Below are 25,481 nucleotides of genomic sequence, written 5' to 3'. Positions count from 1 at the left end.
CCTGCAAATCAGCAGGAATCACTGCTGTAATTTAATTTTCTAATAAATATTCATATATAATGTATGCTTTTATTTTAAGATATTTTTTTCCACTTTAAAAAATTGCAATATAAATAAGGTGTGGGGTCGCCAAAAAGTTTTCCCAATAAAATGGGGTCGTGGTATAAAAAAAGTTTGAGAACCCCTGGTCAACACCCTCCGCAAGACAAATCAGTGGGGGTCAGCTGTCAGCATGGGGAAATAGGAATAAAATTGGTTGGGGCTAAAATAAATCCAGCCCAACTCAAAGCTCCTCTTTAGACTTTCAGTAGCTTGTTGTGAAATGGAGTAGCTTATCGTACTTCCCCTTGTTTATCAGTAGGGGCCGCGTATCTTACAATGCAGCTTTAAATGGTTTTGACCGGTTTCACAGGCTTGACAAGCGAGCCCGGACACGGTAGCACAGTCCCTTCTCCGCCAACAACCGAGAGCACTAAGAAACTGACAAATACAAGACACACACACACAACTGTAACTAGAGCTAGTCAACATGAGCATCAACAAGGCAGTCATCCAATGCTTTGACGGTGTCTCTTACAACACCACGAACACAGTATCTGAGGGGTTCTTGTTCGTGTATCTGTTAACAGAAAAACGTTACTGGAAAAAAAAAGACAGCAGCCGACAAAGTCACTGGGAAGGGAGGAGAAACTCATGTCAGGAGCCATAAGACAGAACAAGATGTTCAGGCATCCCCTTTAACACTTGTTCCAAAGGAGGAGGAGGAGGAGGTGGAGGTGGGGGTCCCCTCTGTAGCCGGCACTAGGCTTACTGACAACAGAGCAAGTCACCCCCTCCCCTCCCCTCTCACACTGCGAGTTGCAGAAAGGCACTAAATAGAGGGTTTGCTGCTAGCCCTAGAGAAATTAAAAGCATATACATTCATATCTCAGAAAATTACACCAAAATGCATTTGTAGAAAAATAAAATGTAGGAAGAAGGAAAAACTAAAACACGTGGCCCCTATTCATTTCCTTAAACTTCTGAGATGTATGGGAGATGTAAAGTATGGCTACTTTTTCACGGCTTTTTATGATTTTTTTTTCTTCCTAAAATGCCCCCCCCACCCCAAACCCCACTTCAAGGCAATACAGGAGTGATCCTTCACCGCACTGCGCCCCCCCCCAACCAGCAGTTGAGCCCTTTCATGCACGCCGGTGTGGGAATAAGGGAGAGGGGGAGGAGGAACGGGAGAGAGTGAGGGTGCAGGGAAGGTTTCAATAGGAGCAGAGGGCGAGGTCAAGGCTCAGCTTTCAGTGTGAGGAAAAGGAGGGGGGGGGGGCACCGGAACATGTGGTCACACAACAGAGAGAAATCGCTTTCCCCCAAAAAGCCCACCGACAGATATCAGTGGCTTTGCATGTACAGTATAATGTACAGTACACGCAAAGGAACAGGGTGCATGATTTTATATTTGTGTTTATATGTGGGTGGATGGTGAGTGTGTGTGTACTGTGTAGGGGTGGGGGGGGGGGGTGGTGGTACAGACTGCTATTTGTGCTCGGGCTTCAGGAAGAGTGGAAAAAGTCACTAACCACAAAGACATCTCGTTTTGAGCCCCGGGCAGCGCTCAAGAAACCAAACAAAAAAAAAACAGACGACTCGGGGATATGCTGGCAGAGAAATGAGCTCCAGCTGAGAACAGAGAGGGAGGGTGGCCGTGGGGGGTTTGGAGTGTTCTGCCGAGTAAGGAGTAAGAGTGTGGGAAGGGGAGGGGAGGAAGAGGAAAGGAAGTGTTGGGTTTGCAAACACTAGGGGCACCAAGAGTGCGGGAGGGTGAGGAGGAGAATTGGAGGGGGGTTGGGGGAGGGGGGGCATTCCACAGTTCTGCACGCGGGCATGACGCTCTGAGAGACATGTAGTGAAAATCCTGAACCGCTGACAGTCACAGTCCAGCTAGCGGTAATGTCCTCCAGTCCAGGTTTAAAAAGGGACAGCAGCACGCCTCCTCTCTCTCTCACACACACACACACACACACACACACACTCTCCTCCCCGCTGTGGGTACCCACAGACCCCCGCCACCACTCTCTCCAGTGCCAGTTGATGGTGTGTGTATTGTTACTTAATGTGTGCTTGTGTCTGTGTGTGTGTATATAGTAGTTGTTCTATGGTTCTTTCAGGTCTGTGATACAGCCGTGCCAGGTGTGGCCCCGCCCCCTCTTTGAGGAGGCGCGACCACGGTCTCCCTCCACTGCCGCGCCGACCCCCGCCTCTTCCTGTCACGTGGCGGTAGCCTCCAGGTAGCTCTGTAGTTTGCGGACGGTGGACTCGTCCAGTGAGAAGAGGTCGAAGTCGAAGGTGGTGTTGGTCACGTTGAAGTGGCCCGTCTCCTCGATCAGGTTGACGATCTGTGACGAGACAGTAGAGCAAAGCTAAAGGCCCCCTTCCTGTAGTAGTGCTGTTAAGCAGTGTCCTTCACAGCAAGGATATTTGAATTATGAAAAAATAAAAATAAACAGGCAGGACTATAATACTGTGACTGTGTACGTATTCCAAAAATCCCAAATATTTAAAATATAGACTATTTATTTATTTTGCCCAATTTTGCAGAATCTTTACCTTTGCAATTTTAAAGACTAGTAATTCATGACGATTCACATTGGAAAAGGGTGTGGCATCATAAACTGAAAAAGGGGAGAAGCTAGCAATGTCGTCATAAAAAAGTGTTAGATCAAGACACACAGACCTGCTGTAGGACATTACGTTCTCTCAAAGCCATCAGTCTACGATGAAGGTCTACCAGCTCTTCTGTGTAGGCCTGCAGAGAGGCAGGAGAGGTGGAACACAAGCAGACAGAGAGGAGAAGATCAGTTCTGTATTCGGGCTCTTGTGGTGCTTTGAGACAACAACGATGGGGGATCTGTATGGTTTAATCTGCTCTGAGGATGGCCAAAACGTGTTATCCTTAATAAAAAGTGCTGCTGTTGCTTTGGTGGTTTCTTTCAATTAGTTATCTTTGACGCTGAGCATCCACCACAAAAGAGACGTTCGGAGAAAGCTCACCAGCTCCATATCCACTTGTAAATTGTGTGAGCCAACAGTCAGTCTTGAGAGACTAGTATTACTATCAAGTAATCTTCCTTAAATTGTCATTTTTGTTAATAGACCCTAGGTCAAAACATAATCAGACATCTGGTTAACTTCTCTGACCATTCCTTCATCTTGAATTAATTTTAATGAAAACCAAGCTATCATAACATTACCAAGCTGTCATTGTACAGTAACATTGCATGAGTGTGATATTGAGTGTAGTGCATATATATAAAAAAAGCTGTTTGATTTACCCTTCCTACCTTGTCGTATCCCTTCTTCAACACCTTCTCTGAGCGGAACGAGGGATCTGGACTCTTTCTGCCCGATACCTGCACACAGATGGAGAAATCAGAGAAAGAGAGAAACAGAGAAGCGGGAGTGAGTGGGAGAGGACACACAGGGAGACTAAAGCTTAATTTATACTTTGTTGCACGATAGTGCCACTCGTAAAAAAAAAAAGGGAGCGACACAGTCGCGCGACAAACTATAAATTAAGCTTGAGGTGGTGGACATCTAAAAGTGTCACTTTTCACAGATTTGGATCAGTCTCAAGACAGCCATTGTCCATCGATATGTCACTGTCAACGGTCAATAGAGAGCTGGACAAAGGACGAAGATAGTGGGACACACAGCTAACAATTAAGATGGCCGACATGCAAGCGGAAGGCCGGTACACTACAGTCCTCAGAGAGTCTAGGGTTCCTTGTCTGTCTGGCTGTTTGAATGGCTTTGGCTGCCTAGTTTTGATATCAAATTCTTTCTCTTCCTGATTAAAGCACTGTTATTTGGATAAAAGATTCTGTTTTTTTTCTAGGTGAGCTAATGACTTAGATTATTCTTTCATACTTTTAAGAGTGAACACTTCTGGGCTGCACTTGGCAAATAAGATCGGAGCACAGAGGTTGGCTTTGTTTTTTCATTGATTCACAATGACACGCAGGTCATCTTCATTCTGGGAAATCCCAACACATGTCAGTATGAAACAATGAAGCTCAAGTGGCAAGTTGTCCCGCCTCACCTTGTTATTGGAGGAGCTGTGCTTCGTTGGGGGCGGGACAGGGTCTCGACTAGGGCGGTGCGAGCCGTCACTGCTGTCACTCTCGCTGTCCAGGCTGAGCCTGAAATGGGACAGGGCAGGGAGACACGTCAATCACACACACACAGAAGGAGCACATACTATCATACAGCTTTGAGTTGGTCTTGGAGTAATGTCTGCTTTATACTTAGTTGCACGCCCGTGTTGCTAAACCTAAAATAGATGATCTACAAGCTCACAATATGTCACAAGACGTGATGCGCAAGTTCAGCGCAACTAATTATAATCAGGATATGGGTGATTATGTGTATCACAGACTGAGGCTGTGCTAGCTGTCAATCCGGACTTTTGGGTCCTCCTTTCAGTGCTTTAAATTAGCTAATGAAGGCCTAATGGTGTGGCAAACATATTTATACAAAATACTTTCTCAATTAAAACATTAACAAATCTGTTGAAGTCATGGGATTTAGAATTTCATCTAGTGAATCTAAACGTTTCAAATCACTCTGCGCTTTAAAATGCATTCAAGTAAGTAGGCTGGAGTAGCTTATTGTCGGTATCACCTGAGCAACAAGGGCTTCAATCCACTGTGACTGCGTTGACGACATAAATTCCTTTCTCATGCTAAATGACAATAAAACAGATTGTTCTATTCTGCCCCCAGACAAAACTAATAGATATATGTACTTCCCTTGGATCATTATCTACTTTCACTGAACCACAAAACCTTGGTGTGTTGTGTTGTTCGACTCCGCCCTCAAGTTTGACAAGCAGATCAACTCTGTTATAAAAGGGAAGCTTTTCCAACAAGGGCAGTAAGCCAAAATAGAGTCCTTTAGGGCTTTTTACACAGGAAGCAACTGACGCACCTAGAAATTCATTTTCCATGGGAGGCAAACGTTCAGGTAGTTCTCAAATGACCGCCACGTCAAGAGTTGAAATGCGCTGAACTTTTCTACACGTGTTGAAACGCGGTCTTTGAACCAGTCTAAACTGTTCTCCATGTCATGTACGCCACCTTTTTATCTTCTGTTCTTTGTGTTATTCTACATAATTATTTAGTCATTCACATGCCATACAGCAACTGACTTTACCTAACAATGAGCTAGACCAGCGGTTCTCAAACTATGGGTCGCGACCCAAAGTGGGGTCACGGGAAGGTGCCGTTGGGGTCGCGCAGTGGCAACCAAAAAATATATAGCCAAAAAAGAATCCCATAAAATATGGGGTTGTGGTATAAAAAGGTTTGAGAACCTCTGCACTAGACCCATGGAAGATGGATTGCTGAGGTGAAACGCCACATAAGCTCCCAGTATTTAAGCACGTATTAGTTACCCCTTCCGTAGAGCCCAGGATCGAACACAGAACCATGCCATTCAAAGGCGAGCATGCTACTGACCCGGACACTGACTTTGACAAAAATTAACCATGAACTGAATCCAACGGCTTCTTTGAAAACCTATCAAACCATGGAATGCTTTGGAAAATGGTTGGTAGTATTATCAACTATACCGTTAGTTGTACTTAATGAGCTAAACATACCAGACCACCAGTATGGTTCTTTTGTGGAAGTGGGAAATTACTCTTTGGAAATTAAGTGAGAAAAGTAACTGAGCTAGGAGAAAAATGTTAGTGTGTGTGGGGGGGGCTGACCGAGAGTCACGGTTGGGAGGGTTGGTTTTAACGGGGGTCTCCTCTTCCGAGCTGCTGTCATCGTCATCTGACTCCTCTGACTGGATCTCCTCCACCATGGAGCGAAGGGGGCCTAGGAGGTGAGGAGTGGCAGTGGGGTCATTTAAATGAAGCACATATTCAAGCACAATGTGTCAGATCGTTAGGACACATAAATCCTTGTTAATTTTATTTTTAAATAAATTTCTCCCCAATTCAGTAGTTGCCAATTCTCTCCATGTTTGCAACGTATAATCCCTGTCACTGCCAACCCCTACTGTTTGGTGTGGGCAGGGTGTAGACTACCACGTATCTCCTCTGATACACATGGTGTCGCCAGCCACTTCTTTTAACCGGACTAGCGATGAGTTTCACCGCCTCCTAGTTCCACTCGCTACTGAACATGTCAACCTTTTAGGACTCACTTGCCGGCATCCCACCCGCGAACCGTGGAAAAAAATAATTCCCATGGTGGGCAGATAATCTCAAGTAAAAATGGCTTGTGGGCTTATCTCTACAAACAGTAAACAGCGCAGACCGCTACCTTGGCCTTGTTTCTGTCCTGGTTCAAAGTCTGAGTCTGAACTGGAGTCAGAGCTGGAGCTGGAGTTGGAAGGACTGGAGGGGGCAGACTGCTGTGGATGGACAGGGAGAGAGAGAGAAAGGGAGAGAGAGATGGATAAGTAGTTGGTGGTTGGGGCAAGAAAAGAAAGAAAGTCAGATCGGTCAGTCGAGTCAGAGTGAGAATGATACCACATGTGAGATTTTATATCACACAGAGTAAAGTTTCAAAATCTCACAAATTGTTAAAATAGGCATGAAATGTAAACAGAGACATGGATCACATTGCATGTTAAAACTCAACAAATAACACCTAATCACAATCATTTCTTGGTGCAGTCTCTTTGATGATCCTGCACACAACCTAAATAAGTAGAGGCCCTAGGAGGGGTCCATGCGCACCCCCTTCCTTATTTTTTCTCTAGTCTGGATTTCTGGAATCTATAGGACCTCTAAAATAAAACATTGGATGATAATTTCTTTTGTTTTTTGCAATGTTTTATTACCCCTATGAGACCTGCGGGATTGCTGTCAGGAACGCCGGCAAGACTGTCTTTCGGAAAATGTAGCACGCTCAAATTTTGAGGGAGCCCAAAGGTACCATTTGATTCTAGACAACCTCAGGTTTCCAACAGGACCAACCTTGTCATGCTACCTTGTCAGGAAGACAAATAAATACCTAATGATTAGATTACCTAATGAAGTTGGACACAATTTTGGGACGGGAAAAAACTGCCATCACCATTTTCAAAATGGTCCCTTGACCGGTCACCTCAATGTTAGTCTGGGAGACTTCGCCTCATAGCCTGGACAGCAGGGGCGCGGCCACTGCGTTCTGATTCAAATCAACAGCCAATGAAGAAAAGGGGGCGGGATCCACATGCAGTGGGTGTTGCATGTAAATAGGAGCGACGGGAAGCAATTTCTCCTTGAGAAATTGCGGCCGCCATTGTTGTGTACTGCTGTTTGCCTCTCGTCGGACTGTTTAGACGAGTTGCACAGCTCTCAGACCGGTAAGAGGCGTGTCCTCTCAGATTCTGAGCGTAAGTTACATCCCGCCCACAAATACCAGGGCTCTGGCCCAGAAGTTTCCTCGCCCCTCCCGTTTGTATGCGAGAGCTGGCGAAAACTTCTGGGAACTCAGATTACCTCAATGTGAATGGAAATGGGTTACATGGGTGCCTACAAGCCTCCCCTGTACACCCATGCCAAATTTCTGCAGTCATGTCATGCAGTTTTGGGCAAGAACCAATACAAATATTTAATTTCCTGTACTGTATCTATAGCTGTATGAGACCATTGTAATATATCTATAGACCATTGTACTGCATATATAGCTGTATGAGGCCACTGTACTGCATCTATAACTGTAGGAGACCACCGTACTGCATCTATAGCTGCATGCGACCACTGTATTGTATCTATAGACCTCTGTACTGCATATATAGACCACTGTACTGCATCTATAGGCCACTGTACTGTATCTATAGACCACTGTACTGTATCTATAGACTACTGTACTGCATATAGACCATTGCACTGTATCTATACACCAATGTACTACATCTATAGGCTACATAGTGTATCTATAGCTGTATGAGACCACTGAACTTTATAAACGACTGTTCTGCATCTCAACTCAACTAAACATTTATTTATAGAGCACATTTAACATGACCAGGTCAACCAAAGTGCTGTACAGGTTCAAACAAAGTTTAGCATAAAATACCAATGAAATGGAAACAAAAACCAATAAAAGCCTACATTTTCTGTGACCAGTTGAAAAGGTTAAAAATCACCAGTGTGTGAGTTTATTTATGCATTTACTCTGGCAGTGAAAGAGTTAATAAAAAATATCAATCGCCAGGGCAGTTCTTATGTGTTGACCACTCCAAGCTGTTTCAGAGCCTGGGGGGGGGGCTCTGCATAGGCATAGGGTGTGGTTACAAACAAGTTCTGAAAGGGGCAGGGGACCACACAGTACTGCATCTATAGACCACTGTAGTGTATCTATATGTAGCAGTAATGGCTCAGAGCCTCTGCCTGATGACCAAAAGCCTCATATCTCCCCCTCCAAGGGGGAATTCCTTTTTAGGCTAGTGGTTAAGATCTTGGCTTTCCACATGGGAGACCAGGGCTCGATTCCCGGGCGTTACATGGCACGACCCGGATCGGGTTTCCCAGTGAGGGGAGGTCAGAGTAGCAGTAGTGGCTCAGAGTCTCTGCCTGATGACCAAAAGCCTAATATCTCCCATGGCCATGGGAAGAATTCCCTTTAGGCTAGTGTTAAGATGTTGGCTTTCCATGCGGGCGACCCGGGTTCAATTCCCGGGCATTACTGACCAACTGACTTGGTAGAACGCTTGTGCTAGTCTCCAACTCTACCGAGATGAGCTGAGGGGGTGGAGCGATGACCAGGGCAGCAGGGGGAATAAACTCAACTCAAAACAATTGGGGAGTTTAAGTTTCACTTCAGGTGAAATGTCAATTGAGGTCTCAGCCAATCGGGGATGGACACCGCAGTCCACACATATAGTTTCAATTAGTTTTAAATACTAGACCAAAGTTGAGACCAAAGAATAAAACAAGGGTATCGTGATGTGAAGTCCCTCCCCTTCCACCATGGGACCCTATTATGAATGAATAAAAATGTGTACCTTAGTTCATGGCGATGAGACAAATAATCTTTGGTCATTTGAGTTGTGCCATGAATTAAACATTTAATGTTTGTTAATTAATAAATAGAATATTGCAAGTCAAGAAAGTAAAATGACTGGCCTGGGCCGCAGCGTGGCGGTCCCGGCACCCTAAGCTATCATGCCAGCCTGACGGCGTGTCACGGCGTTCAAGTCCCGATCCCGGTGACCTTTTCTGCGTGTCACTCCCCATCTCTCTCCCCATTTCCTGTCAGTCTACTGTCCTGTAATTAAGGCATAAAAGCCCAAAAATAAATCTTTAAAGAAAGTATAATGACTTCCAGTTATACCCAATTAATGCAATTCCATTCATGTTTAAGAACCCCCAGTGTGCAGAAATATACCATTTCTACAATAGGTGGAAATTACATATTTGTACTGCATGCAAACAAACTGCATAGTTATTGCCCAAAAGCCAAAACTGAATGAGAATAGGCAGACATTTGGCATGTCCTTACAGGGGAGGCTTGTAGGTACCCATGTAAGCCATTTCCATTCACATATAGAGGTGCCAGGTCCAGGGATAATTTGGAAAATGGTGATGGCTTTTTTCCCCTCGCCAAAATTGTGTCCAACTTTGAATCATTAGGTATTTAGCCCCCTTCCCAACAAGGTAGCATGAAAAGGTTGGACCCGTTGGAAACATGAGGTTGTCTAGAATCAAATGGTATCTGTACCTTTGGGCTCCCTCAAAATTTGAGCGTGCTACAGTCTCCGAAAGAGACAGTCTCGTCGGCGTTCCTGACAGCAATCCCGCAGGCCTCATAGGGGTAATAAAACATTGGAAAAAAACACATTTTGGACCATTTTCTTCTTGGGAACATAAAAATCTTTATTTTAGAGGTCCTTTGGATGCCCAAAATCCAGACTAGAAAAAATAATAATAAGGGGGGTGCGCATGGACCCCTCCTAGGGCCGCTACTAAAACGAAGCAGGCCCACCAACCTCTGACTTGGAGGAGGCTTCGTCCTCCGAGTTTGACTCGTCGGACTCCGGAGGTTTTTTGGGTTCCTTCAGGTCCTGCGTGTCCGACCCCTGCGTGTCCGACTTGCCTTTGGGCCAGCGGCCCTTCTCTTTGGGCGGCTTTTTCTCGCCGTATGGCTGTCCAGCGGCGGACGAGGAGGAGACGCGGGGAGAGGTTCCAGTGAAAGCCCCAACGGCAGCCCCCTTTGGCCCCTCAGAGCTACCCTTCTTCTGCTTTTTGGCGCTGGGCTTGGGGGACTCCACCGTGGAAGGCCGCTTCCCGGGGGCTTTGGAATCCACAGGCCCTCCCCCCACCACCACCACTCCTCCTCCTCCTCCTCCTCCTCCTCCCCCCCCCCCCACCGCCTCCTCCTGCCCCCCCTCCTTTGGGGGACATGCCCTCCATCTTGGTCTCCTTCAGGGTGAGTTTGGGTTCCTTAAAGGCGGCCTTGGGCAGCACCTTGCCCTCGTCTTTTACTTTGATCTCTGCTGGCTTCTTGGAAGAGGACGATGAGGAGGAAGGATCGCGTCCGCTCTTGCCATCGCGGTCGCTGTCCCCTTTCGACGTGGCCTTGCTTTCAGAGTCTTTGCGTGGCCGTTCACGGTGCTCCTTGGTCAGCTTGTGAGGTTTGGGGCCTTTGCTGCTGCCACCACTGCCCTCTTTACTGGGCTCCTACACAGACACAGGGACACCAGCGTTATCATCATATCCACTCTTCTCTGAAGAGCACTTAGTACAGGGGCAACACTGCATGCATACTTAAACAGACCACAGAACCCTGGATGACTTGAGTGACTCAAATGGTAATCATCCATTAGAGACCTTCTAAGATACAAGCTGAAGTTAGCGCTGCACAACATGCAGGTACAATGAATTGAGACAGCATGGAGCCTTGGGGAATTGAAAGACTTTGAACACCACTCCGTGCTTGGAGCAGTGGAGCATTGGGCTCCGCTTCCATTGTGCGTCTGTGAGCAAAACTAACCTTTGACACATGGGAGGTCTTGGTCTTCTTGGGATCTGAGAAGGCGGAGAGGGGGATGGTGGGGAGCATGGGGTAGTCTGGACTGGGTCTAGATATGGCTTCAGCCCCCTCTGGAACCACCATTACCTGTGTCATGCGGAGGAGAGAAATAAATAAAACATTGATCACAACTCATCAGACAAGAACAGATAGAAAATTAGATGTCAGTTTGCATACAGTCACTGCTTTGTTTATATGCAGTTGCATACACACACACACACACAACAGTTGCTTCTGATACTCTTACCCCTCCAGCCTTAACCAGCTTCTTCCTGAACTCTTTGGTGGGGTTGTTAAAGGTGAGCTTCTCACAGCGTAGGTGGTTTACAGGTGGGTTCCCTTCCAAATTCAGAAACAGGTCATAGTTAAAGGTCACCTTCTTTGGCTCCTCCTGCGAGAACAGAAGACGGAAAAGTTCTTTAATAAAAAATAAATCTGAGCTCTGTCCACAATCCACATAACCCTTGTAAAAATGTGTGTACTAAAACACACATCTTCAGAGATATGACTTGAGGCAATATCTGTTGTCTTTTTTTGCATTGCTAGAAGAAAAAAGCAGCCCTCTAGTATGTATTTCACAGTAGAAGATAAAAGGGAAGCGTGACCCTATGCAACATCCGGACAGATGTTATCAGCACCACCATATCAGCAGGCTAACAGTAAGATAACAAGCCATCACCTCGGAAGTCAATAAGACACAGAGGCATACCTGGAGTCTGAACACTGATAAGAAATACAGCTAGCATTCCGTCGCTGTCGGGAGGAAAGCTTGTATGTCCAAAACCTTTTCAAGAAAAAAAGAACCTGTGTTCCAATGCATCCAATGTAGTTATTAGTTAATCACAAGCTCTTGTTAACACCTTTCATTGGTTCAACATTTGTAAAACCCACAGACACACTTAACCACTTGCACGTTCACTTAAAAGAAAATTCAAAAATGCGACGCATTGTGAGCTTGTAGATTGGCAATGTTTTGCTACTTTTGTGTGACACAGTAGTATGACGAAGTAGGCATTATTATTCACGAAGAAAAATAACATAAGTTTAAATATGGAGATACGAGGTTTCTGCCCAACAGCAACGATTCCCTAAGAGTTCTGTTTTTCAAAAGACAAACAGTAGTGGATTAGCGAACAAAAAAAATGGGGGGGTGGGGGGGAAGATTCATGACTATAATAAGCCTTAGGGATGTAAGCTGGTGGACAATTAAAGCAGCATAGGCTAATGAGGACATTCATCAGAGATTTAATTATAAGTATTGTCATTTAGTCACCAGGATTGCTGGTATATTTGGGGATTCTGAAAAATGTGTCCCACTTCATCCTGTCCCCAATAAATCTTGTTAGCGGTGCAGGTGAAAATACATACATATTTTTTAACAACTTTATTTATGGCTTTTAGATGTGCACAAGTACACTATATTACACCAGCAGTGCTCTTACAGACATCAGACTGAAAAGAAAGAAAGATTTTTTTCCTGAATGTTACAAATCTGTCATAGTACCTCTATGACAGATTTGTCAATACAAAAAATTAAAATAAAATCAAATATCATAGTATAATCCATGAGTCTTGCATCCAGTATGTGCATTTACGGTACTACTTCCAAAACACTGTATTTTCACTGAAACTTTACTATTTTAAACTCTTCCGGGATAAAGCGTGCCTAGAGCGTTCCTCGTATGTGTATGATACTCTTTACACCGGAAGCGTTTCTTTAAAATAGTAAAGTTTCAGCAAAATTGCTTTTGAAGTAAGAGGGCACAGACTGGACATAACAGTGTTTCCCAAACACTGGGTCGGGACCCATTTGTGGGTCACGTTGTGAGCTTGTACAAAGGCTTTTTTTTAACTAGTTTGGCTCCCTTCAAGACATCAAATTCCTTTTTTGCTAAAACGTTTGGGAACCACAGGGATACAAGACATGGACTATACTGTGAGAGTTGTTTTGTAATTTATGAACATATTTTTGGCGGTGAAACCGCCCCTATAAGTGAGGTTTGGAAATTTGTACAATTATCCTGCGCTGTGATTGGCCAAAAATGTACCCCGCCTAACCCTGCACCGTGATTGGCCAATCACAATCTATTCAGGACTGTGATTGGCCAGTGTCACATGACACATGTGCATAGCCCTATATAAGAAACCATAACTTTAAAAAAAACCATAAATTTGTTTTTTTTAAGTTATGGTTTCGTCCATCATAAAGAGTGTTTCAATAAATGTATTTATCTTTTGTACATGATTGGTTGACTCCATTCAGTATTGTGATTAGCTAGCAAGACACCGCCCACTTCACACAGGGTGTGATTTTTTATATAGCTTTGCGGTTATTAATCTTGGCCTATTTTCTTTATTATTCATCAAGTATTCTCTTCATTTTTGGATTCTTCATTCACTGTGAAGTAATATTATTTGACACAAAAACAATCTATTTGAGGCTTGCTTCTCGTGGTGAGTAACTCAAACTGATAGAAAAATTCAGTATGGGGTGAAGAAGATTTCCTTTGATTACATCAAGGGAAGGACAGTTAATGGCTGAGTTAAAAGTATGTAATATATTCTAGTGACAATTTCCTACGTTTTATCTCCTACATCTAGAATAGATCCCTGTGTCACATGTGAAAATTGGGATGTTGCATTATGTAAGAAGTAGATACCGGAAAAGGTGTTAAGCTGATTCTGCATTTAGACTAAATCAAGGACTGCAATCAATCAATTGAGACAGTGGGAACATCTAATTCTTGTTAATGTGAAATGAAATCTTAAAACAAGCTACTTTAAACTTTCCAAATTCTGATGGATGTCTAGCTGATGGATGTCTAACATCACATCATTTTCTGTAACGGATAAACTTTTAACACCACTCAGCAGCATTAGGTGCAGCCTATTACCCTCAACTTTTCCAGGTATCAATTTTCACAAGTTAATCAGTCAAAGCAGACATACAGCACTACCTAACATTTTCAGCGTACTCAACAGAGTGAAGAAAAGGTACGGTACAAAGTCTGAATCCCCTGAACAAATTAGCAGGTAGGCACTATTCAACATATTATTAGATCACATACGTAGCACTTCACAATAGAGCATTTACACAGGGCCAGTGTCAGGGGGTTCAGGAAACCCTTGGCACATTAGTGGACGGTTAAACGAGAAGTTTGTCGCTAGGCCTACCTGTCTGATAGTCAGTAGGACCGATAGGACTGACCGATAGGCTGTCCAGTGTGACAATGGGACAAAGGCAACTGTATCATTTACAAGCAGGTCAAATGCCACACATACTGTAGGCAAGCAGACACACATTCTAACACATATACTCACACACGTGTGAGTGTGCACAGGATAAATGAGCAAAGTCAGTAACAGAGGAACCTGGCTGAAACAGACAGTCTGAACAGTCTGACCAAGTCAATTACTTTGGGCAATTTTTGTTGTCCGTCTGAATGAACAATTATCCTATTGTTGCATAGTTGCTGTGGAGCTGTCAAGCAAACTGTAGCTCAAAATAGCTCACAGGCAATTTCCTCCCTGTCACAACAGCTCATCAGCGACCTCAAGTGAATGCTAGAATCATTCTATCACATGACTTGTCACTGCTCAATTCCCAGTCAAACCCTCAAACGGACAAACTAAACCTGGAAGAGGAAGCCTTTTGCCAACTGTCCACGGCTGTGTGAGTGCGGCGTGTAAACTGCTTGTCGCAGGGTGACGGCGAACAGTGGTAAGCTATTTGATCTGATTTCGAGTGAAAGTGTGAGGAGAGGAGGGAACTTGATCTTAGGGAAAAAAGAACCATGTGACAGAGGCTCATATCCTGAGGGACAGGCTGGCCCTCACCAGAGAGCAGCTTCCAGATCTGCCTTGGTGTCCTAGTAGTACCTCACTCTGCTATATGGCACATCTTTTTTTTGTTCGTTTTTGACAGTGATAGTTGTGAGACAGGAAAGGAGGAGAAAGTATGGGAATGACATTCAGTACATGGTCCGGCCGGCCGACCGGGAATTGAACTGGAGATTCGCTGATCAGGGCACTGCACCCATGTGGTATGTGCCCTAACCACTTTGCAATCGGATCACCCTGGCAAGGATTTCTTACAAAAGAGAACAGCGTGACAATATGAGCCGGACGTGAACCCACACATTCATCTACTAGGATTTTGGGGGGCTGTCTCTCTCACCTTGTTTTTGAAATAGACCTCAATGGGCATGAGGAAGCCCGCGTAGCCCGACTCCTCCACTTTGTATGGTGGCTCCTTACATACTGTAGAGACAAATACACATGGTGAGATTAATAATAGTACAGTAGCAGTGAACAAGGAAAGACTGCTTTCATGTATTATGCTCCACACAAATGGAACAAACTTCAGGACTCTCTGAAACTGGTGCGATTGGTCTCAATAGAGACATTCAGGGTGCTTCTTGAGGACACACGACATAGTGACTGCACCCGTTTCATGTAACACCATGTTTATTTGCATCTGTGACATTGTAATGTGATTCAAATGTTTGTTATTGTTTCTCATTATGTATGTATTTTATATGTTGTTATCAGGGCGAAAAAGAGAGCTTGCTTTCAATGGGCTTCCCTGAATAAATAAAGGAAAAAGAAAGTAAGAAAAAGAAAGTATGCAGCTTACAACATGGAGGGGCAACACAAAAGGTAAGTATGGTCTGGGTGTCAGTGACCTTCATATAGGGAGCGGCTTTTTAGGGTTCGGAGGAGCTAACTAGCGTCTGTGATCAATCTCCCTCGATAGTATGAAGACGACGTTCACTTAATCCATGTTCAGTTATTCCACCTCTGTTCTCTTTTGATCAAAGCTGTGAACCATTACCATCTCCAGGATATACATCCTGAACGTGAAACTTTACTCGTGTCAGAGTCTTCACGCAGTATCTTTTATTTTACCAGGAAGTCTCATTGAGATCAGAAATCTCTTTTACAACAGAGACCTGGCCACGGTGGCATCCATTCAAAACAATATAATATAAAAAAAAACATAACACAAAATATAACATATGTATACATGGTCATGTATATAAATTCACAATAAAAACAAGAAAGCTATTCAAACATTTGGCCTCTCAAGAAAAACAATGACATGCTTCCTTCACCACATCCTTTATGATGCCCTTTAATGCATCAATGGCGATAAATGTGTCCAATTTGAGATCTTTGTGTAGATTATTCCATGACCACGGTGCACAGTGGAAAGACTACCATTTACTACCCTGTGCTCAGATCCAGGCTAGAGTCTGCATACTGCATCCGTTCATTTCCACAACACACATACATGCACGCACACAGATCGTTATCTTTCATATTATTACCCGGGTTTGTAACCTATAGTTTTTGCATCCTCTCTGTCGGATAGCTAGAAAAATGCAGTCCTGTGAGTCTGAAAATAAATATCAAATAAATAAACAAACATAAAACAAAACAACCTTTTCATTAAGATCCGAACGTCAACAACAAATGACGTTCGAACATTTTGGCTCAGCCCTCCACATTATGTCCCCCTCTCTTTACCGGTACCTCTTTTGGGCTTGGGGAAGCTCTCGTGCAGCCTGAAGACGACCTTCTCCACAAAGTGCTGGATGTCGCCGGTCTCGGGGCCTCGGACAAACACCATCCAGTCGTGGGTGAAGCCCTCTGAGGTCACCTTCTTCCTCAGCAGGGCTCTGTGACCCAGCTCCAGCTTCACCTGCACTGTGCACTGCCAGGGAATTGGGAGAAAACAAGAGTGGTCAAACATGGTAGTAGAATATGTTGAAATGGGGGACAATGCATCAGGCAAAGTTAAATGGAAAGTAAAGTTACGCTGTGTGCAGCAGGTGCGTGATGAGGAAAAGAGACTAGAGAGACTTATTCCAAGTTAAAACTGGGGATTTAAGCAGCTAAAATGATCTCCCATAACAACTGCTATATCCTCCAAATTATTTGCGCTAATATGGGGGGGGGGGTGTTACTCCTCTACATACTGTGTACGAATGGTGATAAAAACGTAATCTTCAAACCAATTCGATGATACTAGATTATGGAAACGGAATGCTGTAGGGATGACTGTTTCATTCCAGAAGTTATCTTCACCGTGGTTTTCCACAGCAGATTTCCTACTGAACATTTACGCTGGGGTTTGAATCAATTAAGCAAATAAGCTCTGTACCAAACAAAGGCTTATGATGTTAACACGTTTTCTTCCAAGATAATTTCCTCAAATCAACACCCTTTTAACAACATTTTAAGCACTGGGGGAAATAAATCCAAGCTTATAAAACTAGATAATAGTTTTAAATAAATAAAAAATCATCACTGAGATGTTAATGTGTGTATAATTGATGTTGTAAGACAAAACATGGAACTTTCTTGGGCTTATATTAACCACAGAGCTTATTTTCTGCATTGATCGAAAATCTTATGGGAGATCTGTTGATTTTAGGACTACAAGCTGTAGCACTTTATAGCTACCACCTGAATATACTGGGACAACACTCTATAAAAGGATTGGCTCCATGGACAATGCCCTTGAAAGCCATCAACGATGGTTGAGACACATCATGACTGTTTAAATGACAGTAAACTGTGCTCTGCAGGGCATGTTTTTAACATGTAGGCTATCAAAATGAACAGTTAGTATAATATATATTTTTAATTGCATAATGAATTAGTCCCTGTTACAGTGGTTTCCCATATTGTGTACCTTATAAAAAAACTAAACTGGAGTGAGATAAACTGCGCCCTAAAACCGACGCCTATTAGCTAAAACGTTATTAGTTCAACATGTGTAAATGATAACCACATTGAGTCGCTAGGATATGCGTCATTAAACTAAAGATTAGAATTTACCATCAAAGTGAACATTATCTTCTTTGATTGACGCCCGTGCATAGTGCATTCAATGTGAGCAACCTTTAATGCCTTCTGAATCAACAATGATTTAATCACACTTACTGTCTGTCTTTATAGAAAACTAATACTGCAGTTGTTACAATAATAATAGTCTAATTAATGGGTACCTTAACTTCTTCCATCACAAATACAACTCTCATCCAATCCGGCACACTTGACGTTGTAAAATTGTTTGATTGATTATTGTACGATTTTATACAATAAACTTAGGTTAAAATGTCACGGAAACAATTTTATAAAATAATCGATTAATAAAAAATGTCATCGCAATGTGAGTCGGTATAACTTATGAGCTTGTAGATCTGCTGTTTATTATTTTTTGCATGACACTCTTGTACGACAAAGTATAAAATAGGGCTTATGTGGTTAATTCATGTTGATTAATTTTTAAGAAATTAAAAAAACGTCTTGATTACATGACTAATCGAAAAAGTAATTGATTGAATAATTGCTAAGATAATTATCGATAGTTCCTAGTTTGGATGTGCAAATCGTGACACTTTTGAATAGACAACACCGGACCCAACTTTATAACATCAGTAGCTAGTCAAGCATGGTTATGAATAAATACAAACAAAGTCCTCGTCTCAGATTCCTGATGTAAGTTAACCCTAAACAAACTAAATCACTTGCTGTTTTCAGTGGCTAGTTATAATATATTCAAAAGGGGTGATGCTCAATACTCAACATAAGCACCAATACTGGTCTTGGGAAGTTTGCTGGGAGACATTGCAGATTTCAAAGTGTTTGTTCAAACAGGGGGCTACTTCTCAAGTGTCAAGAACAATGACAGCAGTAGGACAACCAAATGACATACTGCTGCTTTGGTGGTGGCGATCAGGACAGCTAGTGAAGAGGCCTAGGAGATGGAGTGAGAAGGGGGGCGAGAAGGGACAGAAAAGGCACTTTATGTCCAGGCAAGGGCTGAAGAATGTGGGGATTTGGCCCCTTCAGTGAGCTGCTCGTGAGATGGGACTGAGTGGGGGGATTAGAAGGGGAAAGGATTGAGATGAGCTGGTGTGGCGCTCCCAAGCTTGCTCACTCACTCTCTCTCGCTCTCTCTCTCTCTCTCACACACACACACACACACCTCCCCTGCCTGGCGTTTCGCCCGGCTATTCTGTGGCAGTAATGCCCTTTAACTCCAGACTCCACCACACCCTCAGTCAGCAGCCACGGAGCCCCTCCCACGACCCGACTCCCCAGGACCCCTCTGAAAGTGCCAGCACCAAATAAGGGATGTGATGATAAGGACAACAAAAGCTCAAAAACACAGAAGATCAAAAGCCTGAAATCCTGGGGGGAAAAAACGATATAAATATAACAGAGGTAAAAACAGAAGAGCATGAACCATCCGTTATAATTCTTGAGGAACCTCAGAAATGAAGCGACATGAGGCTTGACAAATAGGGACAGAAAAATATTCACAACGTAAGTGTAATCTGGATTGCACAACAAAATGCAAATAGCATATAAATACACCGTGTTCTGATCATTCTTTTCACAAAGCCACCTGAGAAATTCAGAGAAAACAGACAATTAAAAAAAGGAGAGACCTAGTAAAGTAAAAGATTATCAGTCATTGTTCCAACATGATAAAATGGACAACATTATGTTAAGCAAAATTCATTTATCCAGCTACTCTCCATCAAAGCCACTGCAGGGGAGATACAGAAACTGTCAGCAGCAGCCATCAGTGAGTGCACGAATACAGCAATACACACACACACTTCCCCACTGAAGGGAAATGCTCGTTTTGGCAGACATGCCGGCTCGCATGAAAACAATGAACCCCCACGTGCCATAAATAAAAGCCCTCATGACCAAGTTAATCTTTGCCAGCAAAAAAATCTACTCACTGTCGCCTTTGAAGAGGACACAGACGAAATGAGACAAAATGTAACCCGTCTCCTCAAACGACCACCACAGTGGATGAACCCAACAGCTAAGTTATCACAGTCATCACACACACCCCCAATCCTACCAAGTTTGGACATCAATAAAGAGAGCAGTCACCTGTACTGGAAACCGGTCACCCCCCTCTCTGAGTGTCAACTATCACAAACAGGTGGGTCACACCCAACCTACCTATTTACAACACCTCTGGTAAGGAATGTGGATGTATGTGAGGGCTCTTTTGGTGGGGGTGTGAAAATTTACATGACCACTCAATAAGTCCTCACATGCTCACACACACAGATCTCATAACAAACCAGTTCAAAGGATGTCCATTGATCTAATACTCAGTCACGCAACATAACCAAATTAAGCCTGGTCATGCAGTGGTGGCATTGCATGCTGTACATATGCAGGGGTGAAACATTGACAGATTTAATGCAACTTGCTTGACTAGAGTGGTTGATACTCGTTCCATATTTTTAAAAAAACTAAAATGACCACATTCAATAAAAAAAATAATGTTGCTCATGTAACAACCGATTATATTCAAGGAGGACTGATCTTGACCAATCTTCCATGTCGTGACGTCATTGTGGAATTCCACTAACCACACAGAGAGAGCAGGGACTTCAAAGGAAGAAAAAACAGACAGGGACCAGCTCCCATGCTAGAGGGACCTGCTCTTGGGTCACTTTACATGGCTTCATGTGGCCTACCTGCCTGAAATCTCGAAAGACTCCAAACAGCGTCTAGCACCTGGACACAGTACAATCTGTCTTCATTTGCAAATCTGAGTGTACGAAAGAAACCAAATGAACCCCTGGATCCTTACGGGTCCATTTGCACACTCAGTTAAATTGACACAGGATTTGACCGTTTCTCTCCATCTTCCTTACAGCAAAAGATGCAAGCCTCACGCTGTGCCAAATACTATGGGAGCTTCTCCACCATGCTGGATGGATGCCCCCCCTACACAACCTTCATTGTGTTCACTTCTGATCTAAAATCATGAGTAGATTTCGCACAACTTCTATGGAAGTGGGTGAATTAACAAGCAATCAAAGAGTCCTAGCTTTCACTCGTAAACGTAGTAGAACCAGCAGCACTCTCCACCACCCATGCCTTCACCACCACAACCCAAGGAAAGGGCAAATCTTTTCCACCCGGCGCCTTCCAACCATGTAGCTGCTTCTGCTTTAGCCTAGCCAGCAACCATGTTGCCAAATGTTGCGAGAGAAACAAGCAACCAGGTCTAGGAAAACAAGCCCAAAATATGAGCACTTTAAACCTGTATACATTGAAAATAGACGATCTACAACTATTTTCAAAAGATCTTGAAATAAAACGTGGAATATTTGGAGGATTTTTGAAACATCCTAACAACACAAATCTGGTAGGGGGCTCACTGACACAAAACATTTTCAGATGGGGGTTAGGGACAAATACATAATAATTTGGAGGTCCATGACATGAAAATATTTGAGAAGCACTGGTTAAATATATATATTAGAATATATAATACCAATACTCGCAAGACAAATTTCAGTGTGAACAGACAATAAAGTATTATCGTAATATTAACAGGCCCAACATAGCTTATAATAAGCGGACATGGCAACACTGCTAGCCAGCCAAGGGCCGATACACTCCTCCTGGTAGGTAGACATAGACAAGGCTGACTGTGGCTGCCTGCTAGCTTAGCTTAGCAAGACCAAAAAAACCCGTTAAACCAGGCATGGGGCTGATTTAGGATGTGCATGTGCTGCACATGATTCTCAACATCAACAACATGTCAGCATTCACCCACAGCTGAGGAAGCCTTTGTGTTGCCGCCTCAGGTTGTAGAGCTATGCAACAACGCTGCTGAATGAGGCTAGCAGTGCAGTGTAGCCTAGCGGTAAATACCGATGTATGTGTGTTACAGCTAGCGGAGCTCAACCAACCAACTAGGACGAATACCAAAAACGCTCGCCCCAAAACACAGTCACCCCGCGGCAAATCCGGCTACCTCGGAACGGTCACCACTAAGTATTCCTAAACGTAACCTCAGTCAACTAAGCTTAAAACCTAACCTTCTGCCTAAACGCAACCTCAGTAAAACGGTGCCAAAACCTAACCTCGTCCCTAAACTTAACCTCAGTAAAACTACGCCTAACCCTAAACTTATTTCAAAACCTCAGTAAAACAAATGCAAGAATACACAAGAACCTCTGGGGTTGCGAGCGGTCCACAAAAAAAAATGGGGGCGAGCGTGTTTAGGGGCGAGTCTTCCGGTTACCACTAGGACTTCATTACGGCAGGAGCGGGTTCTTTTTTTCTGTAGGCTAGCAGGACAGAGCATTCATTCCTGTCCTTCTGGTGGTGGTTTTCCCCCGTAAAAGTTTGCAACCGGAGACAAGAGACGCGAAGCCCCCACTTTACCTGGTTCTCCATGATCCTCCGGGCTTCAGTGGTTGTGGTCTTTATTTACAGCGGCGTTTCGAGACCGTCTTCCCTGTCCCTCCTGCTCCTCATTGTGTGTCAGTTTCAGCCTCAAACCGGAAGCCAGACGGCACCGCCCCTCCCCTTCCAGACGGCTGCTGGCATGCGACCAAAACAGAAAGCCTCCTCGTCCAATCACACGGCGAGAGGTTTAAGCCGCCGGGGAGAGCACCAACCAGAGCTCTCGAGGGGCGGGGCAACGCTTCGGGCTGCAAATACAATTGAAGCGTTTTCTTACGGCTTTCTCGAGTGGCAGAGAGCTTCTCCCAATGGCCACGGCTCATTTTCAATTGTAAAATGCACATAATGCCTGCTAATTGATTAATCAGTGTGGGGTTCCCAACCATTACCATTTCATAATAAAAAACACCAATAAACGATGAGTAAATCATATTAGCTCAGCCTATTTCAGCAGCATATAAAACCTTATACAGAAAGCTTACATGATTTTCTTTATTGTCTATATGTAAAAACATCTTATTTCAGTTTATTCATACAGCAATATTATGTGACATGTTTGTATATGATTCAACATAGCCACATTTTGTTATTGTACAGTTCTGGATCCTATATAATCCCAAATGATTTACATCAATCTAAAATCTGTTCATCTCACTACTCCACACAGGCAGCATGGACGGATTATGGACCGGGCTAATGAGCCAGTACCCAGGGGCCCTTGTCTACCAGGGGCCCTGGACCATGAAGCCCATCGACATTATACCCTTAAGTTAAATATATATTTACATTATACAGTATATTTATTTTATCACTAAAATAAGTGGGCCACTCATCCTACAAGTCCTTTCTTGCTGTCTGACTATAACAGGAGTATTATTATCTATTTATTTTTATTCAAATTGTTTGTTGTTTGTTACATGCAAAAATCGAATATAAATACTATAGGTTATAGACTGTTCAATTCGGCCATTCAAGCAATCCGCAAGTGGAGCCTGCAGTACCACCACGGCCCAAGGAAACATCACGCCAGAAGTAAATGTTTGGATCGGGGCGGTGCACCGGATCTGGCGCAGCGCTCAGGTCCTGGACCTGGTGAGACGAAGGAGGAGCCTGGCCAGGAGACAACCCACAGAGCCTAGTCCCTCCACGTGCCAGAGCCTCCCCGAGTCCCGGCAGAGTACTTCCGGAGAAGCGGACTGAGTGGCCCTGTCTTTCCCTATAGGACTGACTGTGGGTAGCTACTGGGACGTAAGTCGTAAGTCGGGGCTTGATCAACCCTGGCTGGGTCACCTGGGCGAGGGTGTATGTTGTATGTTGCGAGACCCGAAACACCCGATGACCCCAGGCTACAACACTGATGATACATCCCAGTTGCATCCATGTGATATTTTTCTTTGTTATTACTGTACGATGTAAATCCTCTATGATAAAATGTCTGTGTATGTGTTTTCTTGACCCACACATGCCATACAACTCGAATAGTGTTTTTGTGCCCACCTGACTGCCCGCTCTGGGTAGTGTGTGATCGTGTTGGAGGCCTGAAAAGATAACAGGGGGCCTCCTTGGTCTTAAACCATACCTGATAGGCAGTCAAAATCAGTTTACGCCTAATTTACACCTTGTGGCCAGTGGTGGGAAAAGTACTCAACTGTTTTACTTAAGTAAAAGTATCAATACTGCAATGCAGAAGTACTCCGTTACAAGTAACAGTCCGGAATAAAAAATTTACTTGAGTAAAAGTACAAAAGTATTGGTATCAAAATGTACTTAAAGTACCAAAAGTAAAAGTACTAAAATGTTTGAAAATAGCAGATCTACAAGCTCACAACGCGTCGACGCGTTGTGAGCTTGTAGATCTGCTATTTTCTAATAACCTCGGTATAAAATAGGGCTAAAGTGGTTAAAGTATGTTTTATAATGTAATTATGTATATCTGCAAAGTAACTAGTAACTAAAGTTTTCAAATAATTGTAGTGGAGTAAAAGTACAATATTTGCCTCTGAGATGTAGTGGAGTAGAAGTAAAAGTATAGACAATTGGAAATACTCCAGTAAAGTAAAAGCATCTCAAAATTGTACTTAAGTACAGTACTTAAGTAAATGTACTTAGTTACTTTACACCACTGCTTGTGGCTTCACGTTTAACACTAGGCTATCAGTTATTTTCGCCACACAGTCGTACGGCAAAGTATAAATTAGGCTTTACTCTGTCACCATTGGCACATTGTACTGTCTCTGTTTAAAATGTCTGCTCTCGACTCAAAAGAAAGCAGCGTGCCTTTCTAACTGTCTATAATCTTTTATATAGAGAGAGAAGAAGTGAGGGCCCATTGCAGTCAGTGCTGAGACTTTGATGTGAGATTAGAAGGTCACAACCCTCTCACTCAGCTTCTACCAATGTCCCACAAACAGTCCCGTCCTTCTAAAGGAGGTTCCACCTGGCTGTCACACGTGCCCTCACTGCATTGAGACATCAACCTTTAAATCCTCCTTTTGTAAGCAGAGATGGAATACATAGAGCGAATCCATTTCCTAAACACTTGACATATATTAAAGCCATAGCTACGTTACAACGGAGGACGAGTGTTTGAAAAACGTTTAAACCTATGCAAATGAATCAAACATCCATATAAAAATGATAAACTAATCTTTACAAATGTATGCAGTAACCAAAAAGGTGAGTCAGTTGAAATATATATTTTTTGTGCCAGGGACCCCCATACAAGATTTGTGTTTCCAAACGTATTTCCGGGTAGATAAAGCAGGCAGTGTCGCATTGTAGCAGTATTATTCATTAACCTTATTTCTGGAAGAACAGGACACTTATTGACTATTATAAATATATTATTTTGATATAAATATCCACAGTTTTATAAACTAGACATAGCTAATGTTCTGGACACTCTATTTTATATTGTGAAAACGTCCATAGACATTCTACCTGGACACACCTGTTTGTTTACAAACATTCAAGCATTCTGATCTGGTATACAAACACATTTTGCTGGGGACCCCCCTGGAGCCCCTTCGAGGAGCCCTGGGGGTCCCCAGACCCCACTTTGAAAACCACTTCTAGGAGTTGTCCTACTGACTTAAAGGACATCATTAATTGTATTCATCTCATTTAAAAATAAAAAAATGACCTGTCTTTGAATAATTTCAACTACATTTATTAACCCACAAGAGGTCACTGTTGTAATTTCAA

General features: G+C 43.4%; 1 protein-coding gene across 1 annotated transcript; it reads right to left on the bottom strand.

The window, feature by feature from the left end:
- Positions 1-22,359, bottom strand: mllt1a (MLLT1 super elongation complex subunit a). The gene is given in 13 exon segments (XM_080430052.1): positions 1-2,390; positions 2,729-2,800; positions 3,336-3,404; positions 4,094-4,193; positions 5,765-5,876; positions 6,327-6,417; positions 9,985-10,362; positions 10,364-10,675; positions 10,989-11,114; positions 11,275-11,418; positions 15,205-15,287; positions 16,563-16,743; positions 22,257-22,359. Coding segments are annotated over 13 exon segments (1,809 nt in total). The 5' UTR covers positions 22,269-22,359; the 3' UTR covers positions 1-2,261.
- Between the last annotated feature and the right edge of the window lie 3,122 nt (positions 22,360-25,481).

This window comes from Gymnoscopelus braueri (assembly GCF_963280865.1).
Source record: "Gymnoscopelus braueri genome assembly, chromosome: 6".
In the NCBI taxonomy this organism is placed as follows: Eukaryota; Metazoa; Chordata; class Actinopteri; order Myctophiformes; family Myctophidae; genus Gymnoscopelus; species Gymnoscopelus braueri.
Note: the sequence above shows the minus strand (reverse complement) of the source record. Positions and strands in the feature narration are given on the sequence as shown.